This window comes from Schistocerca cancellata, chromosome 2 (assembly GCF_023864275.1).
Source record: "Schistocerca cancellata isolate TAMUIC-IGC-003103 chromosome 2, iqSchCanc2.1, whole genome shotgun sequence".
NCBI lineage: Eukaryota > Metazoa > Arthropoda > Insecta > Orthoptera > Acrididae > Schistocerca > Schistocerca cancellata.
Genome location: NC_064627.1, coordinates 495,419,636 through 495,438,543, shown reverse-complemented (window position 1 = coordinate 495,438,543; position 18,908 = coordinate 495,419,636). Strand labels below are relative to the sequence as shown.

At 39.9% G+C, this 18,908-nt stretch overlaps 1 protein-coding gene across 1 annotated transcript in view; it reads left to right on the top strand.

The window, feature by feature from the left end:
- LOC126155658 (trypsin-1-like) overlaps window positions 1-18,908 on the top strand; it is a 45,652-nt gene that overhangs the window by 22,930 nt on the left and 3,814 nt on the right. The window contains exons 3-4 of the mRNA XM_049916243.1: window positions 7,524-7,663; window positions 12,014-12,105. Coding sequence (XP_049772200.1) covers window positions 7,524-7,663; window positions 12,014-12,105 — 232 coding nt within the window. The remainder of the gene's footprint in view (window positions 1-7,523; window positions 7,664-12,013; window positions 12,106-18,908) is intronic.

Genomic DNA, 18,908 nt, shown 5'->3' with positions numbered 1-18,908 from the left:
GAATCTACGCAATTTAGAAATAAGAGATTTAACTTTGAACTTGAATTAAATGATTTTGAACAATTAACAATAGTAAAATTTAGTATGTACCGAGCTGAGCTGCAGTCACAGGTAAGCTAAAATATGGTAACAAAACTCGCACTCTTAATTTGTGCTTGTGTAATCTATATATTGTAGCCAGCTATGAATACTTTAACTGAACTTTGAAATGAAAGCAGTGAAATGCAATGATATTACTTTAATGCTTGCGTTTGAATTTCAACGACACTCGAGTTCATTTCGGAAAAGGAAGGGGCCCTGCTTGGTAATGCAATTGGGACAATGAGCAACAAAGGTTCATGCTAAGTTGCAATATTTTAGTGATGCAAATGGAACAGTTTGAAAAGCTGATGTCTGCCATACAGTTCTAAAACTTTACGTGCTTTCAGTCTTCCTTGTTGGTTGATTGAAGGTTTGAAGTCGTCGATCGAGGAGGTGGCGACAATCACTTATTGTCGGCCGTAGCTGCTGCAGAAGCTGGATGTTGGCGCGCCTTCTTCTCGACACGGTCACCAGGCAAAATGGGCTCTTGATGTATGCCAGCTAATGTTTACCGTCCGCGACACCGTGCCAGAAACTATCATAGCAAGTCGAGCGCAACTACATGCTGCCAAACCCCGAAAGCTTGGCAACTCGCGGGAGCGTCACTCAACACACCTCTCCACCGCCCTACTCGAGCCAGACTCTGCTCTGTCCGCGCTCCATGCGGCAGAGCCAGTACTACCAAAGATCCTAAACACTTTGGTTCTCCACACGACCTATTGATGTAATCGTTCGATAGCATAGTTTTCCCCAGGCAAGACACAGTGTAAAAATACAAATAGTATTTACAAAACAAACCAATTATACATCGGCAAAAAAGAATATATATATATTGTAAAACAATTACAGTATATAAAGACACTGAAAAGTCATATCTTCAGGTAAGAAAATAAGGAAAAAATTTATAGTACAATAGATGGAAATAGGAGGAAATGCATTTCCAGCATTACAAACTATAAAGAGACCTTCTATATTGAGTGAAGGTTCGTTGCTTAAATTCTGCTTGGAATTCTATTCTCTCAGTAGAATACTTTGGTATGTCCTGGACCACTAGACCAGTCTTATAAAAAGTAAAAAAAAACTCGTTAACACTCGCAATTTTTTATTTTCCCTAAGATTGATCTAATGATCCAGAACATACTAAAGTATTCTACTATCCCTTTTACCTAACAATTAATAATTCTAATAAAATATAGTATTATAATATATTAATAATTAGAATAAAACTCACTTATTTTTCAAATACGTAAGAAAAGCAATTTACTATGCTTTCAACAACGAAGTTTCAACTACTTTTTTAAAACAATTAAATGTTATGTCTTTTTAACAATTTTATGTCTTTACTTCTAACTACTTTTTTGCAAGTCTAATAAATTTTTTCCTCTATAAATGGAAGTTGAAAATAAAATGTCCACTACAAATGAAAAGAAATATTCTTTAACAGAACTCTTGGGAAATAAAGTAAAACCAACTAATGAAAGATTTGGATTATGCTTACTTACAGAAAATTTAAATAATAACAATCTTGTTACAAATATTGGAGATATAATACACACAAAAGGAGAGAAAAAATTAGAAGAATTTAAACCAATTACAGAACCATTCTGCGATAATATAATGGCAATTAAAATAACAGATTTTATAGATTGCGAAAGAGAAATGAAAAATGGAAAATTTCTTGTAAAAAAGGAAGCTTGTGGAAGTTTTAACAGTTTATTAAGATCTAGATTTTCTGTATTTAATTTAGCAAGACATGGAGTTAAAGCAAAAATTCCATATTTATTATAGATATAAAAATTATAGAACAAAGGTATAAAAATACTGTTGTTATTCCTTACAAAGTACAATTAGCAGATGTTAAACTCGATACACTTTTAAGAGAATTACCAGAAATTTTAGAAGAACTTAAAAAGGAACATTATTATTTATTAGATTTAGACATAACACAGGATTTTGCAGGAATTTTTAACAAGGAAAAAATGATCGAATACTTAACTAATAATTTTAATTTTAGAATGCAAGGACAATATAAAGAAAATTGTAATGTAATAGTTAACAACAATAATTCTGTTGGCAAAGATTGTTTAACATGGATTAATTCTAATTCTAGAGTTAAAATTTACAATAAATTTATTTGCCAATTAACAAGTCCTGGAGTAAATAAACAACTAGGAAACCACATAATAGATTTTTTAAATTGCCCAGATAAAAGATTAAAAGAAACATTTGCATCCGGTTTAGCTAAAGAAAATGGAATTACGAGATTAGAAGCAACAATTTATAATTACATTAATCCAGATTTCCAAAAAGAACAAAAATTTGATTAATTAACAGACTGTTTACAACTAATAACAGCAAATATTTCGAAAATGCTCCATTTTATTCTGTTCCACTAGCTAAAATGTGGCCAAAATTAACAGCTTCGTTACAAAATAGTTATTGTATTATTTTTAATGATTTTTACAATATGTATATTGGGGAAACAAAAATACAAACAAATTAACAGGAATACAAATAAAAATTAAAACAGATAATAAAGAAGAAAGAGAAAAATTAGTTAAATTTGTTTTATCTGCATTTAGTTTTAACTTGTTGCATATTAACTGTATAGAGATTTTCGAAGAAACAGATAATTAGTTCGATTTCTTTAATGGAATATGGAAACAGTTTATTAGTTGCATTTATTCTTTTTCTAGATAGAAATGGAATAATATTGTTTGTGTTTATTAATTCCAATTCTTCGATAATTATTTCTTTGGGTATTGTAGAAAACAAAGTATTAGACTTCGAAAAATATGTTTCTCCAGATTTTATAAAGCATGTTTGTTTTACAGAAATTACATTATCGTTCCCGGAGCTACCACGCCTGGCGGGGCACCGAAAGCGTTAAGAATAGGAAACCTTTCCTCGATGGTGCAGACTTTCTGCACAGATGCCACTGTCTGTACGAAGCCTCTAAACAGTATTCCAAGCACGTTGCGGTAGTTGCTTACTGACTGCCCTTGCAGCGGGTCTTACGAGAGCTTGATATTTCCAGTAGGAAATGCTACTCCACGCCCTTAATCGCTATCTCTTCAAGCGGAAAGCTGTTGTTTGCTGCGATTCTACCAGTATGCCAGGTGACTGCCTAGCTATTACTCTGCTCATTCTAAATGCAGGCACATCAGAATGCATCGAGAGCTTGGGAATTTGAATTAATTTCTTCGAATATCACATGGCACAATGTGACTTAGAGATGGTAACCAGTTAAGAGGTGTAGAGGTGATGCATCCTGTTATCTTCCTCGCAGCTGCGTTCAGTTGAACATGGATTCTATATGTGAACTGTTAAGATGTATTGGAGCAAAGTGTTCGGCACTGAAGTGGACGACTCTTAAGGAAGGACATCGTAGTGCTCTACCCCTTGCACAACATGAGTGCCGTCTCAATTATGTACTCCTAATTGTCAGCTTTGCTGTGATGCTTTTTATGTGTTTCTTGTAGCAAAAGGTTCTATCAGGAGTTACACCTAAATATTTTGGTAAGTCTTCATGGCGGAGGACTTGATTATTAAAGACGATATTTTACTTGGCACTGGCAACTTATCGTTTAGATGAAAGCAGCTAACTTCTATCTCCGTTGGATTTGGTGTTAACCTCCCCTTGTTAAGTATTCGTGCATTCCCATAAGTTACTTGAGTATTACACTTATTTACCATCTCGAAACGTCGATACATTTTCCGATTTGTGTTATTCACGTGTGATTATTACTAGGTTATGAAACGCGACCTATGCTCCCTGTATCATATTTTACTTTTTCTTTTAATATAATATCGAAACGAAGGTCCTAAGCAACTACGTATTCTCAACGTATGATTGATGTTGAGATTTGAATTCTTACTGACCAAACGTTTTCCTTGTTCTTCTTTCATGACAGAGTATGAGGGCCGCAACGGTCATCTTTAACGACTGGTTCAGTGCTAAATCAATCACAATATCGCTTGACATTTCATCTGCCTGTATGTTTACGAAATACTAACTAACTGAACTATTAAACATGATCTTAAGAGAGTTTCTTTTCCCTTTTAAGAGAGTGGAAAATTTCCTTGGATGTCCTGCCGATTACACACATATGCGACATAGAAATGTGAGAGAGCAATTAACATGCTACGCAATCTTTCTGTTTCATCATGAGGCTTGGACCCTAGACTTGGGGTTACTTTGTATTGCATTTTGGTACGTCCGTATATGGATTACGGCTTCACGTGTTTTGGTTCGACTCCAGACATCAGTGATATAGCACTTGATGTTTGACAAAATAAGCATTACGAATTTGTACATAAGTCATGAGACCAGCTTAACCAAGGCTCTTCTAATGGAATACATTGAGATACAACTTCACGTACGAGGTAGATACGAGGCCTCTAAGTTTTTAATGAAACGGTTCCAAATAACTGATTCCACAAACGATACGGGATCATTCTGCTAGATGTTTTGTTGAACGATACTGCCTCCTTAAGAAACTTATTTTGTTAGCACACTGTACTTTGAATAGACAAAGTTTACAAACAGACTGCTGTTTCAAAAACTATAAACTCATTTCAAACAACGCTTCCACGCATCATCTCTGCACTCGACGTCAGAATACATTAGAAATGGTTCCCAAAGGAGATGAAAAGAAAATTATTGTTTGTCAGCGTAACTGAAAGCTACTTGTATTTATATGGCTAACTCAAAACCTGCTGAAGGCACTGGATGAGCATTCGTTAATGAAAGAAGTGTTGACGGGCTAAACTCTCTGCCGAAACATCGGCAACGACAGCTGAGCTCTGTTGTCCTAGAAGGATTGATACTCATGTAAAAAATGTATTCGCAGAAACAATGTTAATCCTCTTAGCTTCACGTCCTGCATTACTATAAGGAAATTTTTTAAATAATAAGACTAATAACTATCTGCTTTGTAGGACACTAGAAATTATGAAATTTCAGCCGGCGACTTCCTTTACAGCATTGTGATTCATTCCAGGATGAAGTGGACCACCTATCACAACTGTCACAACAGACTAAAATGAGACACGTCACTGACATTGCACCTTCTCTTCCCAGTGGACCGTGGTAATGGGGCAAGAAGTGAGTTGAATTTTCGTAGTGACAACCGCCCTTGTCCGAGCCCTACTCGTGAGATTCTGACGTGATCGGAGACCTTGGCCGCCTGGTCTTCGGAGATCCAATGCGTTACCACGCACCACTGACATGTTACTGGAAGTTACTGTACTCTTGCAACACATAAAGGGACTTTGACTGCGATTAACGTTGTTGTAGAAGACAATAACGAATTTTTAATAGGAAGATGTGTATGTTTGGTAGAATCATATACGCCTTAAGACATAATTTTATGTTGTATTTTTGTTTGTTAATTTTGTGTCAAATGTGCCATAGTTTCACAGTGGCATATATTAATATATGTATACTACTGGCCGTTAAAATTGCTACACCAAGAAGAAATGCAGATGATAAACGGGTATTCATTGGACAGATATATTATACTAGAACTAACATGTGATTACATTTTCACGCAATTTGGGTGCATAGATCCTGAGAAATCAGTACCCAGAACAACCACCTCTGGCCGTAATAACGGCCTTGATACACTTGGCCATTGAGTCAAACAGAGCTTGGATGACGTGTATAGGTACAGCTGCCCATGCAGCTTCAACACGATACCACAGCTCATCAAGAGTAGTGACTGGCGTATTGTGACGAGCCAGTTGCTCGGCCACCATTGGCCAGGCGTTTTCATTTGGTGAGAGATCTGGGGAATGTGCTGGCCAGGGCAGCAGTCGAACTTTTTCTGTATCCAGAAAGGCCCGTACAGGACCTGAAACATGAGGTCGTGCATTTTCCTGCTGAAATGTAGGGTTTCGCAGGGATCGATGTAGGGTAGGGCCACGGGTCGTAACACATCTGAAATGTAACGTCCACTGTTCAAAGTGCCGTCAATGCGAACAAGAGGTGACCGAGACTTGTAACCAATGGCACCCCATCCTATCACGCCGGGTGATACGCCAGTATGGCGATGACGAATACACGCTTCCAATGTGCGTTCACCGCGATGTCGCCAAACACGGATGCGACCATCATGATGCTGTAAACAGAACCTGGATTCATCCGAAAAAATGACGTTTTGCCATCCGTGCTCCCAAGTTCGTCGTTGAGTACACCATCGCAGGCGCTCCTGTCTGTAATGCAGCGTCAAGAGTAACGGCAACCATGGTCACAGAGCTGATAGTCAATGCTGCTGCAAACATCGTCGAACTATTCGTGCAGATGGTTGTTATCTTTCAAACGTCCCCATCTGTTGGCTCAGGTATCGGGACGTAGCTGCACGATCCGTTACAGCCATGTGGATAAGATGCCTGTCATCTCGACTGCTAGTGATACGAGGCCGTTGGGATCCAGCACGGCGTTCCGTATTACCCTCCTGAACCCATCGATTCCCTATTCTGCTAACAGTCATTGGATATCGACCAACGCGAACAGCAATGTCACGATACGATAAACCACCATCGCGATAGGCTACAACCCGACCTTTATCAAAGTCGGAAACGTGATGGCACGCATGTCTCCTCCTTACACGAGGCATCACAACAACGTTTCACCAGGCAACGCCGGTCAACTGCTGTTTGTGTATGAGAAATCGGGTGGAAACTTTCCTCATGTCAGCACGTTGTAGGAGTCGCTACCGGCGCCAACTTTGTGTGAATGCTCTGAAAAGCTAATCATTTGCATATCACCGCATCTTCTTCCTGTCGGTTAAATTTCGCGTCTGTAGCACGTCATCTTCGTGGTGTAGCAATTTTAATGGCGAATTGTGTTTATAAATGAAGTGGCTGAATGTATTATTCAGCTGTAGGCAGATCAAAACATAACAGATAAATACTCTGGAATTTTCCTTCGGTGGCCTCTCAGCGCCTGACTGGAAAACTGTCTTACGTTCTGTCAGTCGACACGAGCAACACGCTTTCATGTGAACGTGGTGATGTGATCTATCAATTCATTTCGTCGGAATATTTCGTAGTAATCGAGTTAAAAGAAAATGTGGTGTGGTGAGTGTTATTTCACAACCGAACAGGACAGAAGCCTTGATGCGTTTCTCTGTGATTTATTCTTGACCGGGACTGCTCTGGAAACGAATTAGTAACGTAAGTGGGCGAAAAGAGGTTGCTGAATGCTCGGTGTTGTTGAATGATACAGCTCAGTATTACAGGAAGACTGAAACTGAATCATACGTTCAGGTCTCAACTTTCAACTGAATGCTTAATCAAATATTCCACTTACTCTACATAAATGATGATGCACAATTAATACGATTTTTTAACATTAAGCGCACATGGTCGACGTAGTGCATCCTCATCTTTTCATTCTTACTAAATATGAAGTAGTATTGTGTATTCTCCTTCAACAGGTCAGTTCCCGTACGTGGTATCCCTGAAGACACCGGACGAGTCCGGGTTCCAGCATTTCTGCGGGGGCTCCATTCTGACAGAAGAGTGGATACTCACAGCTGCACATTGCATCGTCAACCTGAATGTCTCTGATTACGTTGTAAGTATGTGACAACAAACAAACTCATGGCTTGGGAGACTACACGCTTCCCTCCTAATAGTGTACAGCACCTCCTCCTTTCTTGACAACAGCTGAGAATGTGATACGGAATGCAATAGGTTCTGGATGTAGAAAAGTTCAGTACCAAGTCGTTCCTGGTACGACGTGTGCAATTCGGTTAGGCCAAATTCTACGTATGTCGTCTACATATGCTATTCTCAAACAATAATTATAAAAGAGATACATACGAAAATAAAAGGAAAAAGAGTAAACAAAAATGTACCCTTCTTTAATAAACGAGGACCTGGCTGTTAAATAATAAGAAAACTCCTGTTAGGAACAAAAGACATCTGAACGTTGTGTTATTTGGTTATATTATTTTTTTAGTGTCCCGGGTTCGATTCCCGGTGGAACTAGGGATTTTCACCTGCTCCAAGTTGATTGGCGGTTGTTGCGTCGTCTTCATCATCATTCATCCCCATTACGGTTGGAGGAAGGCAACGGCAAACCACCTCCACTAGGACCTTATCTAGTAGGGCGGTACGGGTCTCCCGCATCGTTCCCCTACGCTCTGTCAAGAATCATGGGACCTCATTTCCATTTTCCATTCGTTTTTACTGTTCCATACATCAACCGGTAAAACGGAACGCTTAGGATCACTCTGATGTCCATCTGTCTGTCTGTCCGACTGTTGAGAATCTGTCTTCTTAGGAGCAGGCAGGCGTACGGATTTGAAACTTATGTCACATACTAAAGTAAATGCTCTCTTGACGGTGTGATAAATTTAAGCTTGTAAGATAAAGCAGTCAAAAGATACGGCCATTTATGCCACGTATTTAGATACTCGCAAACTTACTCATCAAAACCTATAAAAACTTTCCGTTGACCTAGATCGTGAGATTTGCCAAGAAGCAAGGTTTCACAGTACAATTATAAGAAAAAAATCCGAGAATTGTCAATATTTGATTATGTGACACGGCAGAAATATATATATATATATATATATATATTTATCATTTTATCCGACTGTCTGTCTGATCCTTTGTTACGACCTTTGTTCTCAGGAACGGGTAGATGCATCAAGCAAAGAAAAAATTCGAAAATTCTTTATTTGTAATTATATTACACAAGAAGAATTTTTTTGTGATCCTCCAAAGTCTTGGAATTTCCGGCACTGTTATCTTGTAAGTATTAATATCAGTAACAGGCAAAAATCATAAAGATTTTGCATTCCCAGGATGGATGAAGCACCTATATACATAAGTTTGTATGGAACCCTCGGCGTCCAATTCTTACATGCATCCATCCGGAGGTTCTTAATGTTCATATGATTTTCTTACAATTTTATGGAGTGTTTGGTCAGGTTAATGAATCATTTGTCCGCCAACGACCCTTTTAGTTCATGTCTTGGAGGAATGGCACTTTGCTTTATTCCTCTACCCAGTTCCCAATTCCCGAGTTCAGCCTGAGGCCGTCGAGAGCGTTTTCTTGGTTTTAAGGCGAATACTCACACTGACAGTCTCCGCCAAAACATTCGCAGTTGATAAATTCCTCACCCCTATTGGTGGTTTTCCTTGGTAGCTGTTCAGTTTACATTAAATTTTTTTGTTCCGTGATTCTAGTTTCCTTCCTCTTGGCCCAGAAGGTTCTTTAATTTAGTCTATTGTTGTTCTGTGTCCCGTTTTCCCTATAAGACTATCTATATAGCGGAGATGCTGAGTCGCAGATAGGCACAACTAAAAGCACTGTCACAAATGAAGATTTACACATTATTTAGGAATTAAGTTTCTTTTATCGAATAATGTACCGCACTTCAAAGTAACGCAAATATTTGATATTATTTTTTAAGTTATTCACGAAGTCTCTGTAAACTACGGTCGGCGCGCTCTACCAACCGTTCAGTTCCTCGACAGTACAGATGCGCGCCTTGCTCACGGAGCCACTGGAGAATTGCTATGTGAACATCGTCATCCTTCGAAAATCTGTGACTGCTGCGAATTAGTTCGTCGATTACCTGGACAGTGTCGTCTGTGGTCGACACCGATGGCCTTTCTTCTCGACGAGCATCACACACGACTGCGCGGCCTTGCTCAAGTTGTTGGCTTTAGCTCACTTTGACTGGACGCGACATTGCATTTAGTCCAGATACCAACAGAATTTCAAGGCGAATCAATGTGCAATTTAGAGTTTCACCCATAAGAATCATACTGTCCCGCGTACTTCTGCTTTGGAGTGCGTTTCCATTTGCTGCGCCAATCCACTCCTGCACAGTTGTCCACCTTATCAACCAGACCGCGACAGAACTGCGTCTGCAGGAATCTCAGATCGACTCTCTTCTGAAGTGCACAACTCTTGTTCCCCAATGGTCTTAGCGTTGGGCTACATGTGTGACGTACTGTTTGGAGTAGGATCGTCAAAGAAAAATATACCGACGAAACGATAAAAACAAGGAAAATTTGTTTCACTGATAGATTTTGTTTCATTTGTCGAAGGTCGTTGAACATGTCTTGTTTCACTGGAAGATAGCAAACCTAGCTTCATTGAGAGTGATGATGTATTTAGGCAAGGCATCTGCTCCATTCGTATTATGCGACAGCTGAAAGATGCCTTCGTCTTGGCTTAATTTGCCTCGTTATCGTATTATATAAATTCGCAGTCTTCCCGTTTCCAAAGAAATTGATATTAACGTCATCTACACTGACGATGAGTGCAACCTGTCAAAGATGCTCCTAGGACATGAAATTTGATAATGAAATGACTCGTGAAATTTTAATGAAGAGATTTTAAAAAAATATTTGTAGCTGCAGGGTAAACCAGCAGTTGTGGTAGAGACTGGTTACCATTCTAATAAGTGTTTGTAGAGGTACAGAAATTCTTCCATAAAGATTAAATGATCTTGTTATCGCCATCTTAAATTGTTTATAGACTGAAGCATTTAAAAGAATTAGGATCGAGCATAACGGTACATATCAATACGCACTTTAATGCATTGTGACAATAGTTATCTAAAGAATTTCATGTCCTTTCGGAAGACTTGGAAACATGGACAATAATCTCAAATTAAGATTTATAAAATATTGCACTAGCATTATCAATAGTTGCAAAAATAATTCAGGTTGATACCAGGCAACGCAGTTTCTGAAAGATAACTTCTATGAGTATGGCCGACCCTTATTTATTTTATAACAATGTCAATTGTCGAAGTTGCATCTGTATTATGATACGAGATGGGTTATTTAGTTTTTGGATAAGAAAAACGGAATATAAATGGGACAAGTTGATTCAAATCCTTGTCTCCTGCTTTCTAGGCAGAGGCACTGACTAATACGTCATGCAGACTGCGCAGTCTACCCTAGCATGCCTCCCGTGAGACCCAGACAACATCAGTAGGGTGTGTGGCGTGACCTGAGAATCTGCGTCTGATAGGGGGCGTGCTAGCCTAGTCCGCGCGGCTGTGTTGACCACTGTGTCCGAATGGTGAGTTGGTCAGTGCATCAGCCCAGGTTCGGATCCTGGTCTAGTACAAATTTTCAACTTGCCACATTGATATAAACCAATGCCCACTGGCAGCTAATGTCTATAATTCCTTTGTGTCTTGATTCATAGCAGCTGCAGGATCAAAATGGTGTCTGTTCTTTCGGACATGTCTGAAAGAACAGAAACCACATATAAAACCGTAGCAGCTGTTGAAAAATCCTGTATTAGTACAACCAGTTTTGCAAGCTGAAGTTGCATTATTAGGTACTTCTGAACAGAAGAAAACGGAGATTGGGGGAAAAATTAAAAAAAAAATTCTGACGAGTGCTAAATTCAAATAAATTGTAGTGAAACACATAAACTTTTATAGCACTGTCCATTTGATGGCCCTACACGATTATTTGGTTATTTTCCTCCTGGTGAGCATGATACAACAGACTTCTACGTGTTTTATCCTATCCTTGGTGTGTCTGACGTACTTTTTTTATTATATTATCTTCCATGTTTCCTCCTATAACTTGAGCATTTAACATGGCCATATTCTTTATTCCGCCACTCTTGTTTTCAGTGCCGTTCCTTGTAAGGACGTTTTAATACAGCTTGACTGAAAGTGAGAGTGACGGGGACACCCAATAATCCGTATGTTTCGGTGTAAGTGATTTGAATGTGAGTGCTCTGCTTACTGTTGGCCCTATTCTGTTGAGGGTTTTGTCTATTTCGTGTATTTAGCATCTAATCGTCATTGAAATCACGTACTGATTTCACTGGACATTCAACTGTTGCTGCTGTTTTTTTCGTATCCTGCAAATTCTGTACAGTGCTTCGAATGAGACAGACTTCATTTGACACGGGTGTGCGGAACGTTTGTTGCAGGTGGTGGCCGGCGAGTATGACCTGACTGTGGACGAGGGCACTGAGCAGGTCGTGGGAGTCTCCGAGGCGTTCATCTACCCGTACCTTGCCCAGTGAGTACAGTATCTACTACAGAGCGCAACATCGATGACACAAAACATCTACTTTCACTTAAGTGTTTAACTGGGTCACTATGTGTTTCTAAAAACCACACTCATGAGTCTAGTTGCATGTAGCACCCTAATTCGCTCTGATGATAGGGAACAAGCCAAGCCCTTGAAAGACTGAGGACTGAGGATCCTCTCAATCAACGCCTTAATTCAAGGAGATTTCTTGGACCTGCGTACAAGCTGCACATAATTTGCTGTCAAGTAGCATATGTACTCAGTGGGATTGTAATCAAGTGACCACGATGGTCACATTAGCACCTCCATGCCTTGCAGTGAACCACTGGTTTGACAAACTACTCCCACTCGATGACATTTCCTCCATCTGCCAGAAGTCGGATGCATCGTCTCTTGTGGTTTTGTAAGTACCCTTTCCCTGCCGCAGGCATATTCCAATGGGTACATGGATTCATGAGTTCAGCCGACTTTCTTTAAAAAACTTCGAGTGTTCATTGGTTTATACTTGCACCCACGTTAACGCAATTAGAAAAACCTGTTTCCCGATATTCACTCTTAAAATATGAATACCTTTCGGGCTAAATTGCTTGAAATCAATGGTTTTCTTCCGTACTACTTTTTCTCTGTGCTTCTAAAATCTTTTGTAACTGGTAAATCTCTAAACTGCTGATCACTTTGGCAAAAATTCCTTATTAAATCAGTTACTTCAGGTTTCAGTTTCTGCTCTCTTTTCAGGATTGGTTTTGCTGTGAAACCCTTTTCTTCTTTTTTTAAATAATTTTCGCGCAAACAAAGTTAACACTCAACGCGGTGGCTGATGGGAGCGACTGTAAATGGGAAATGTCTTTACATTCGGTTCCATCAGCCCCGCGCCGAACGTCAACTTAGTTTGTGTGTGCAGCACTGTGCTTGTCATGCAGAATGTTTAGAAAATTCGAAGTGTTTAGAATTTTTTGGTGAAACCAGCTCAGTGATGTGGGGAAAGTCAGGGACTAAATTTGTATCTTCTTTGTGCCTTGGTGGAAAGTTTCCTTACGTTGTCAAGCAGCAAATCTGTATCCGTGTAGTAGTTGAGACCAATGTTTGTAAAATTTCTTGATACTAATTTACGTCTGCATTACGCGATACTATCACCATATATAAGTTTACATTTCGTATAGCATTTGTTGTAAGTTATAAATACACTTCTTTCGAGTTAAAATCAAATATGACACATTTATCATATAGTAATAACGGTATGTCATCACATCATTTATTTTGAAATAAGGGGAGTAACTAAAAAAAAGGAGGAACTAATGATCCAAATTACAATATATGTTTCTTTCAAACTGTCTGTTAAATATATAATGTGTAATTAGTATGTTCTAGAAATTTCCGAAATTTTCTTAAGAATTTTCACATTGAATTTTTTATTCGTTGTTTAGTCATCAGGACCTGTTTGTAATAGTGCAGTTTCAGTGAAACATTATATTTAAAGATATATTATAAAATTAAGATATCTATAAAATATATATTACAGGTATCTAAAATTTTTACACAGGTAAAAGTTATTTGTATTAACCTCGATGTACTCTACTTTGAAATAAATATTTTCTTTTTCAAAACATAATCTGTTTCAGAAATTATTTATGAAGAAAACTTTCACATTCTACAATATTCTTTTGTAAAATTGCATTGTTGTTGTTGTTGTTGTTATGGTCTTCAATCCTGAGACTGGTTTGATGCAGCTCTCCATGCTACTCTATCCTGTGCAAGCTTCTTCATCTCCCAGTACCTACTGCAACCTACCTCCTTCTGAATCTGCTTAGTGTATTCATCTCTTGGTCTCCCCCTACGATTTTTACCCTCCACGCTGCCCTCCAATACTAAATTGGTGATCCCTTGATGCCTCAGAACATGTCCTACCAACCGATCCCTTCTTCTGGTCAAGTTGTGCCACAAACTTCTCTTCTCCCCAGTCCTATTCAATACTTCCTCATTAGTTATGTGATCTACCCATCTAATCTTCAGCATTCTTCTGTAGCACCACATTTCGAAAGCTTCTATTCTCTTCTTGTCCAAACTATTTACCGTCCATGTTTCACTTCCATACTTGGCTACACTCCATACAAATACTTTCAGAAATGACTTCCTGACACTTAAATCTATACACGATGTTAACAAATTTCTCTTCTTCAGAAACGCTTTCCTTGCCATTGCCAGTCTACATTTTATATCCTCTCTACTTCGACCATCATCAGTTATTTTGCTCCCCAAATAGCAAAACTCCTTTACTACTTTAAGTGTCTCATTTCCTAATCTAATACCCTCAACATCACCCGACTTAATTCGACTACATTCCATTATCCTCGTTTTGCTTTTGTTGATGTTCATCTTATATCCTCCCTTCAAGACACTATCCATTCCATTCAACTGCTCTTCCAAGTCCTTTGCTGTCTCTGACAGAATTACAATGTCATCAGCGAACCTCAACGTTTTTATTTCTTCTCCATGGATTTTAATACCTACTCCGAATTTTTCTTTTGTTTCCTTTACTGCTTGCTCAATATACAGATTGAATAACATCGGGGAGAGGCTACAACCCTGTCTTACTCCCTTCTTAACCACTGCTTCCCTTTCATGTCCCTCGACTCTTATAACTGCCATCTGGTTTCTGTACAAATTGTAAATAGCCTTTCGCTCCCTGTATTTTACCCCTGCCACCTTTAGAATTTGAAAGAGAGTATTCCAGTCAACATTGTCAAAAGCTTTCTCTAAGTCTACAAATGCTAGAAACGTAGGTTTGCCTTTCCTTAATCTTTCTTCTAAGATAAGTCGTAAGGTCAGTATTGCCTCACGTGTTCCAACACTTCTACGGAATCCAAACTGTTCTTCCCCGAGGTCGGCCTCTACCAGTTTTTCCATTCGTCTGTGAAGAATTCGTATTAGTATTTTGCAGCTGTGGCTTATTAAACTGATAGTTCGGTAATTTTCACATCTGTCAACACCTGCTTTCTTTGGGATTGGAATTATTATATTCTTCTTGAAGTCTGAGGGTATTTCGCCTGTTTCATACATCTTGCTCACCAGATGGTAGAGTTTTGTCAGGACTGGCTCTCCCAAGGCCGTCAGTAGTTCCAATGGAATGTTGTCTACTCCGGGGGCCTTGTTTCGACTCAGGTCTTTCAGTGCTCTGTCAAACTCTTCACGCAGTATCGTATCACCCATTTCGTCTTCATCTACCTCCTCTTCCATTTCCATAATATTGTCCTCAAGTTCATCGCCCTTGTATAGACCCTCTATATACTCCTTCCACCTTTCTGCTTTCCCTTCTTTGCTTAGAACTGGGTTTCCATCTGAGCTCTTGATGTTCATACAAGTGGTTCTCTTATCTCCAAAGGTCTCTTTAATTTTCCTGTAGGCAGTATCTATCTTACCCCCAGTGAGATAAGCCTCTACATCCTTACATTTGTCCTCTAGCCATCCCTGCTTAGCCATTTTGCACTTCCTGTCGATCTCATTTTTGAGACGTTTGTATTCCTTTTTGCCTGCTTCACTTACTGCATGTTTATATTTTCTCCTTTGATCAATTAACTTCAATATTTCTTCTGTTACCCAAGGATTTCTACTAGCCCTCATCTTTTTACCTACTTGATCCTCTGCTGCCTTCACTACTTCATCCCTCAAAGCTACCCATTCTTCTTATACTGTATTTCTTTCCCCCATTCCTGTCGTTGTTCCCTTACACTCTCCCTGAAACTCTGCACAACCTCTGGTTTAATTAGTTTATCCAGGTCCCATCTCCTTAAATTCCCACCTTTTTGCAGTTTCTTCAGTTTTAATCTACAGTTCATAACCAATAGATTGTGGTCAGAGTCCACATCTGCCCCTGGAAATGTCTTACAATTTAAAACCTGGTTCCTAAATCTCTGTCTTACCATTATATAATCTATCTGATACCTTTTAGTATCTCCTGGGTTATTCCATGTATACAACCTTCTATCATGATTCTTAAACCAAGTGTTAGCTATGATTAAGTTGTGTTCTGTGCAAAATTCTACCAGGCGGCTCCCTCTTTCATTTCTTAGCCCCAATCCATATTCACCTACTATGTTTCCTTCTCTCCCTTTTCCTACACTCGAATTCCAGTCACCCATGACTATTAAATTTTCGTCTCCCTTCACTATCTGAATAATTTCTTTTATTTCATCATACATTTCTTCAATTTCTTCGTCATCTGCAGAGCTAGTTGGCATATAAACTTGTGCTACTGTAGTAGGTGTGGGCTTCGTATCTATCTTGGCCACAATAATGCGTTCACTATGCTGTTTGTAGTAGCTTACCCGCCCTCCTATTTTCCTATTCATTATTAAACCTACTCCTGCATTACCCCTATTTGATTTTGTGTTTATAACCCTGTATTCACCTGACCAGAAGTCTTGTTCCTCCTGCCACCGAACTTCACTAATTCCCACTATATCTAACTTTAACCTATCCATTTCCCTTTTTAAATTTTCTAACCTACCTGCCCGATTAAGGGATCTGACATTCCACGCTCCGATCCGTAGAATGCCAGTTTTCTTTCTCCTGATAATGACATCCTCTTGAGTAGTCCCCGCCCGGAGATCCGAATGGGGGACTATTTTACCTCCGGAATATTTTACCCAAGAGGACGCCATCATCATTTAATCATACAGGAAAGCTGCATGCCCTCGGGAAAAATTACGGCCGTAGTTTCCCCTTGCTTTCAGCCGTTCGCAGTACCAGCACAGCAAGGCCGTTTTGGTTAGTGTTACAAGGCCAGATGAGTCAATCATCCAGACTGTTGCCCCTGCAACTACTGAAAAAGCTGCTGCTCCTCTTCAGGAACCACACGTTTGTCTGGCCTCTCAACAGATACCCCTCCGTTGTGGTTGTACCTACGGTACGGCTATCTGTATCGCTGAGGCACGCAAGCCTCCCCACCAACGGCAAGGTCCATGGTTCATGGGGGGGAAAAATTGAATTAGATTTGAATAAACTTAGATTTGAATAAACAGTAAAGTACTACATTCTTGTGAGCGTAATTCTCAGCTTTCTAAAAAGTACAGTTTTGTCAAAATTAATGTATTAAATTTAAAATGATGTATACTGTTGACAAAATTAATGTGTTCATTATAATGCCTTGAAAATTCTTACAGGATGTGAGAGATTATAAATATGAGCGTTGCACGCTAATCTTGGGTCTCTGTATTTAGGTTTTGATCCGCAACGATACTATGGCAGTCAGTCTGTGATTTACTTACAACTTAAAAGATAGTATGCCACTGGTATTAGATGTGTTTTTAGTCACAGTGAGGTGGTGTAGGGCTGCTCACCGGTTTTTCATGTACAGCCGGCTCTGATTTGGCGAGTGATCTGTCGCACTGTGGCCGCTCTACCCGCTTCTAACATACGTGCCAGTTGTCGCTGGTCTCTTTTAGTGAAAGAAGTTCATTCTGGCGGTTGTGATTTTCCAACGAATTAATACTCACAGTACACAATTGGCATGGAGGAAAGTGAAAAAAACAGTGCCTGCAAGATCTCAGAGATGCTCTGTTCCAAACATCGATCATCCACGTCCTGGACGTGATTAAATGCACCAATATCGAAGTCTTACCTCTCTTGCGTTTCATTTCATGCCGAAAGCCAGAAAAGTGTATGACGACATCAATCGACATCAAAGTCACACGACCCAGGAGCTGTTCCGTTTGTCAGATGACGCGGGCGCTGCCGTCGAGAGTTTGAATGCCGCCTGCTGGACTTAAGTGGGAACGCGTCTTGGTAAGGAAAGGACGTAAGAGGAGCAGAGACGAAAGGGGTATCATTCTAGCGAAGATACCGGTCGCAAATTGAGAGATGCACTGACGTAAGCGAGTTTGACAAAGGGCAAATTGTTATGGCCCTGTGTCTCGGAGCGAACATACCGGAAACGACGAAGCTGGTCGACTGTACACGGGCTACTAGCGTGAGAATCTATGGAAAGTGGTTGAAAGACGGCGGAACCAGTAGTAACCGAGAAGGTGTTGGATGTCCACGCCATGAGGAGGTCGGAGTCTTGCTCGCTCTGTAAACCAAAACAGGTGGCATATCTCACAAAAGAGTACAATGCTGAAGCAGGTACGTGTGTTTCTGAACACACGGTTTAGCGCACTTTGTTGAAGATTTTGCTCCGCAGCAGGTGACCGCTAAGTCTTTCTGTGCTAACTCAGTGACATTGCCAGTTACGACTGCAGTGGACACAGGATCATCGAGAGTGGACTGTGGATCAATGGAAATGCGTTAGCTAGTTTGATGAATCACCTCTACATCACGTCGAAGGTTGTGTCCAGAGACGCTGTTATCCAGACGAACGGGTCCTCAACCAAAATATATACTGCGCCACGGTGGTAAGCTGGTGAAGGGGCAGTAATATGCTATAGCGTTCACTCATCGGGGCTTCTACGAGACTTTTAGTAGTAATAGAAGACTCAATGACAGCTGTGGGCGGCGTGAAATTAATGTTTGATGGCTTCCCCGAGGGCGACGTTACCTCTCATCATATAACCATCCCTACCACAGGGCACGAATTGTGTAGGAAATATTTGAGGAGTATGATAGTGAACTCATGTCGATGACTTGACCACCAAATTCGCCTGATTTTAATCGGCCGGAATACACCTGTGAGGTATAGGCCGCCAGTCCCGTGCTCATGAACCACCGCTCTGAAATTTACGGGCATATCGCGACGTGTGGGTAGACGTCTGGTGCTATATGCCTCAACAAACCTACCTAGCTCCTGTCGAATCCATGTC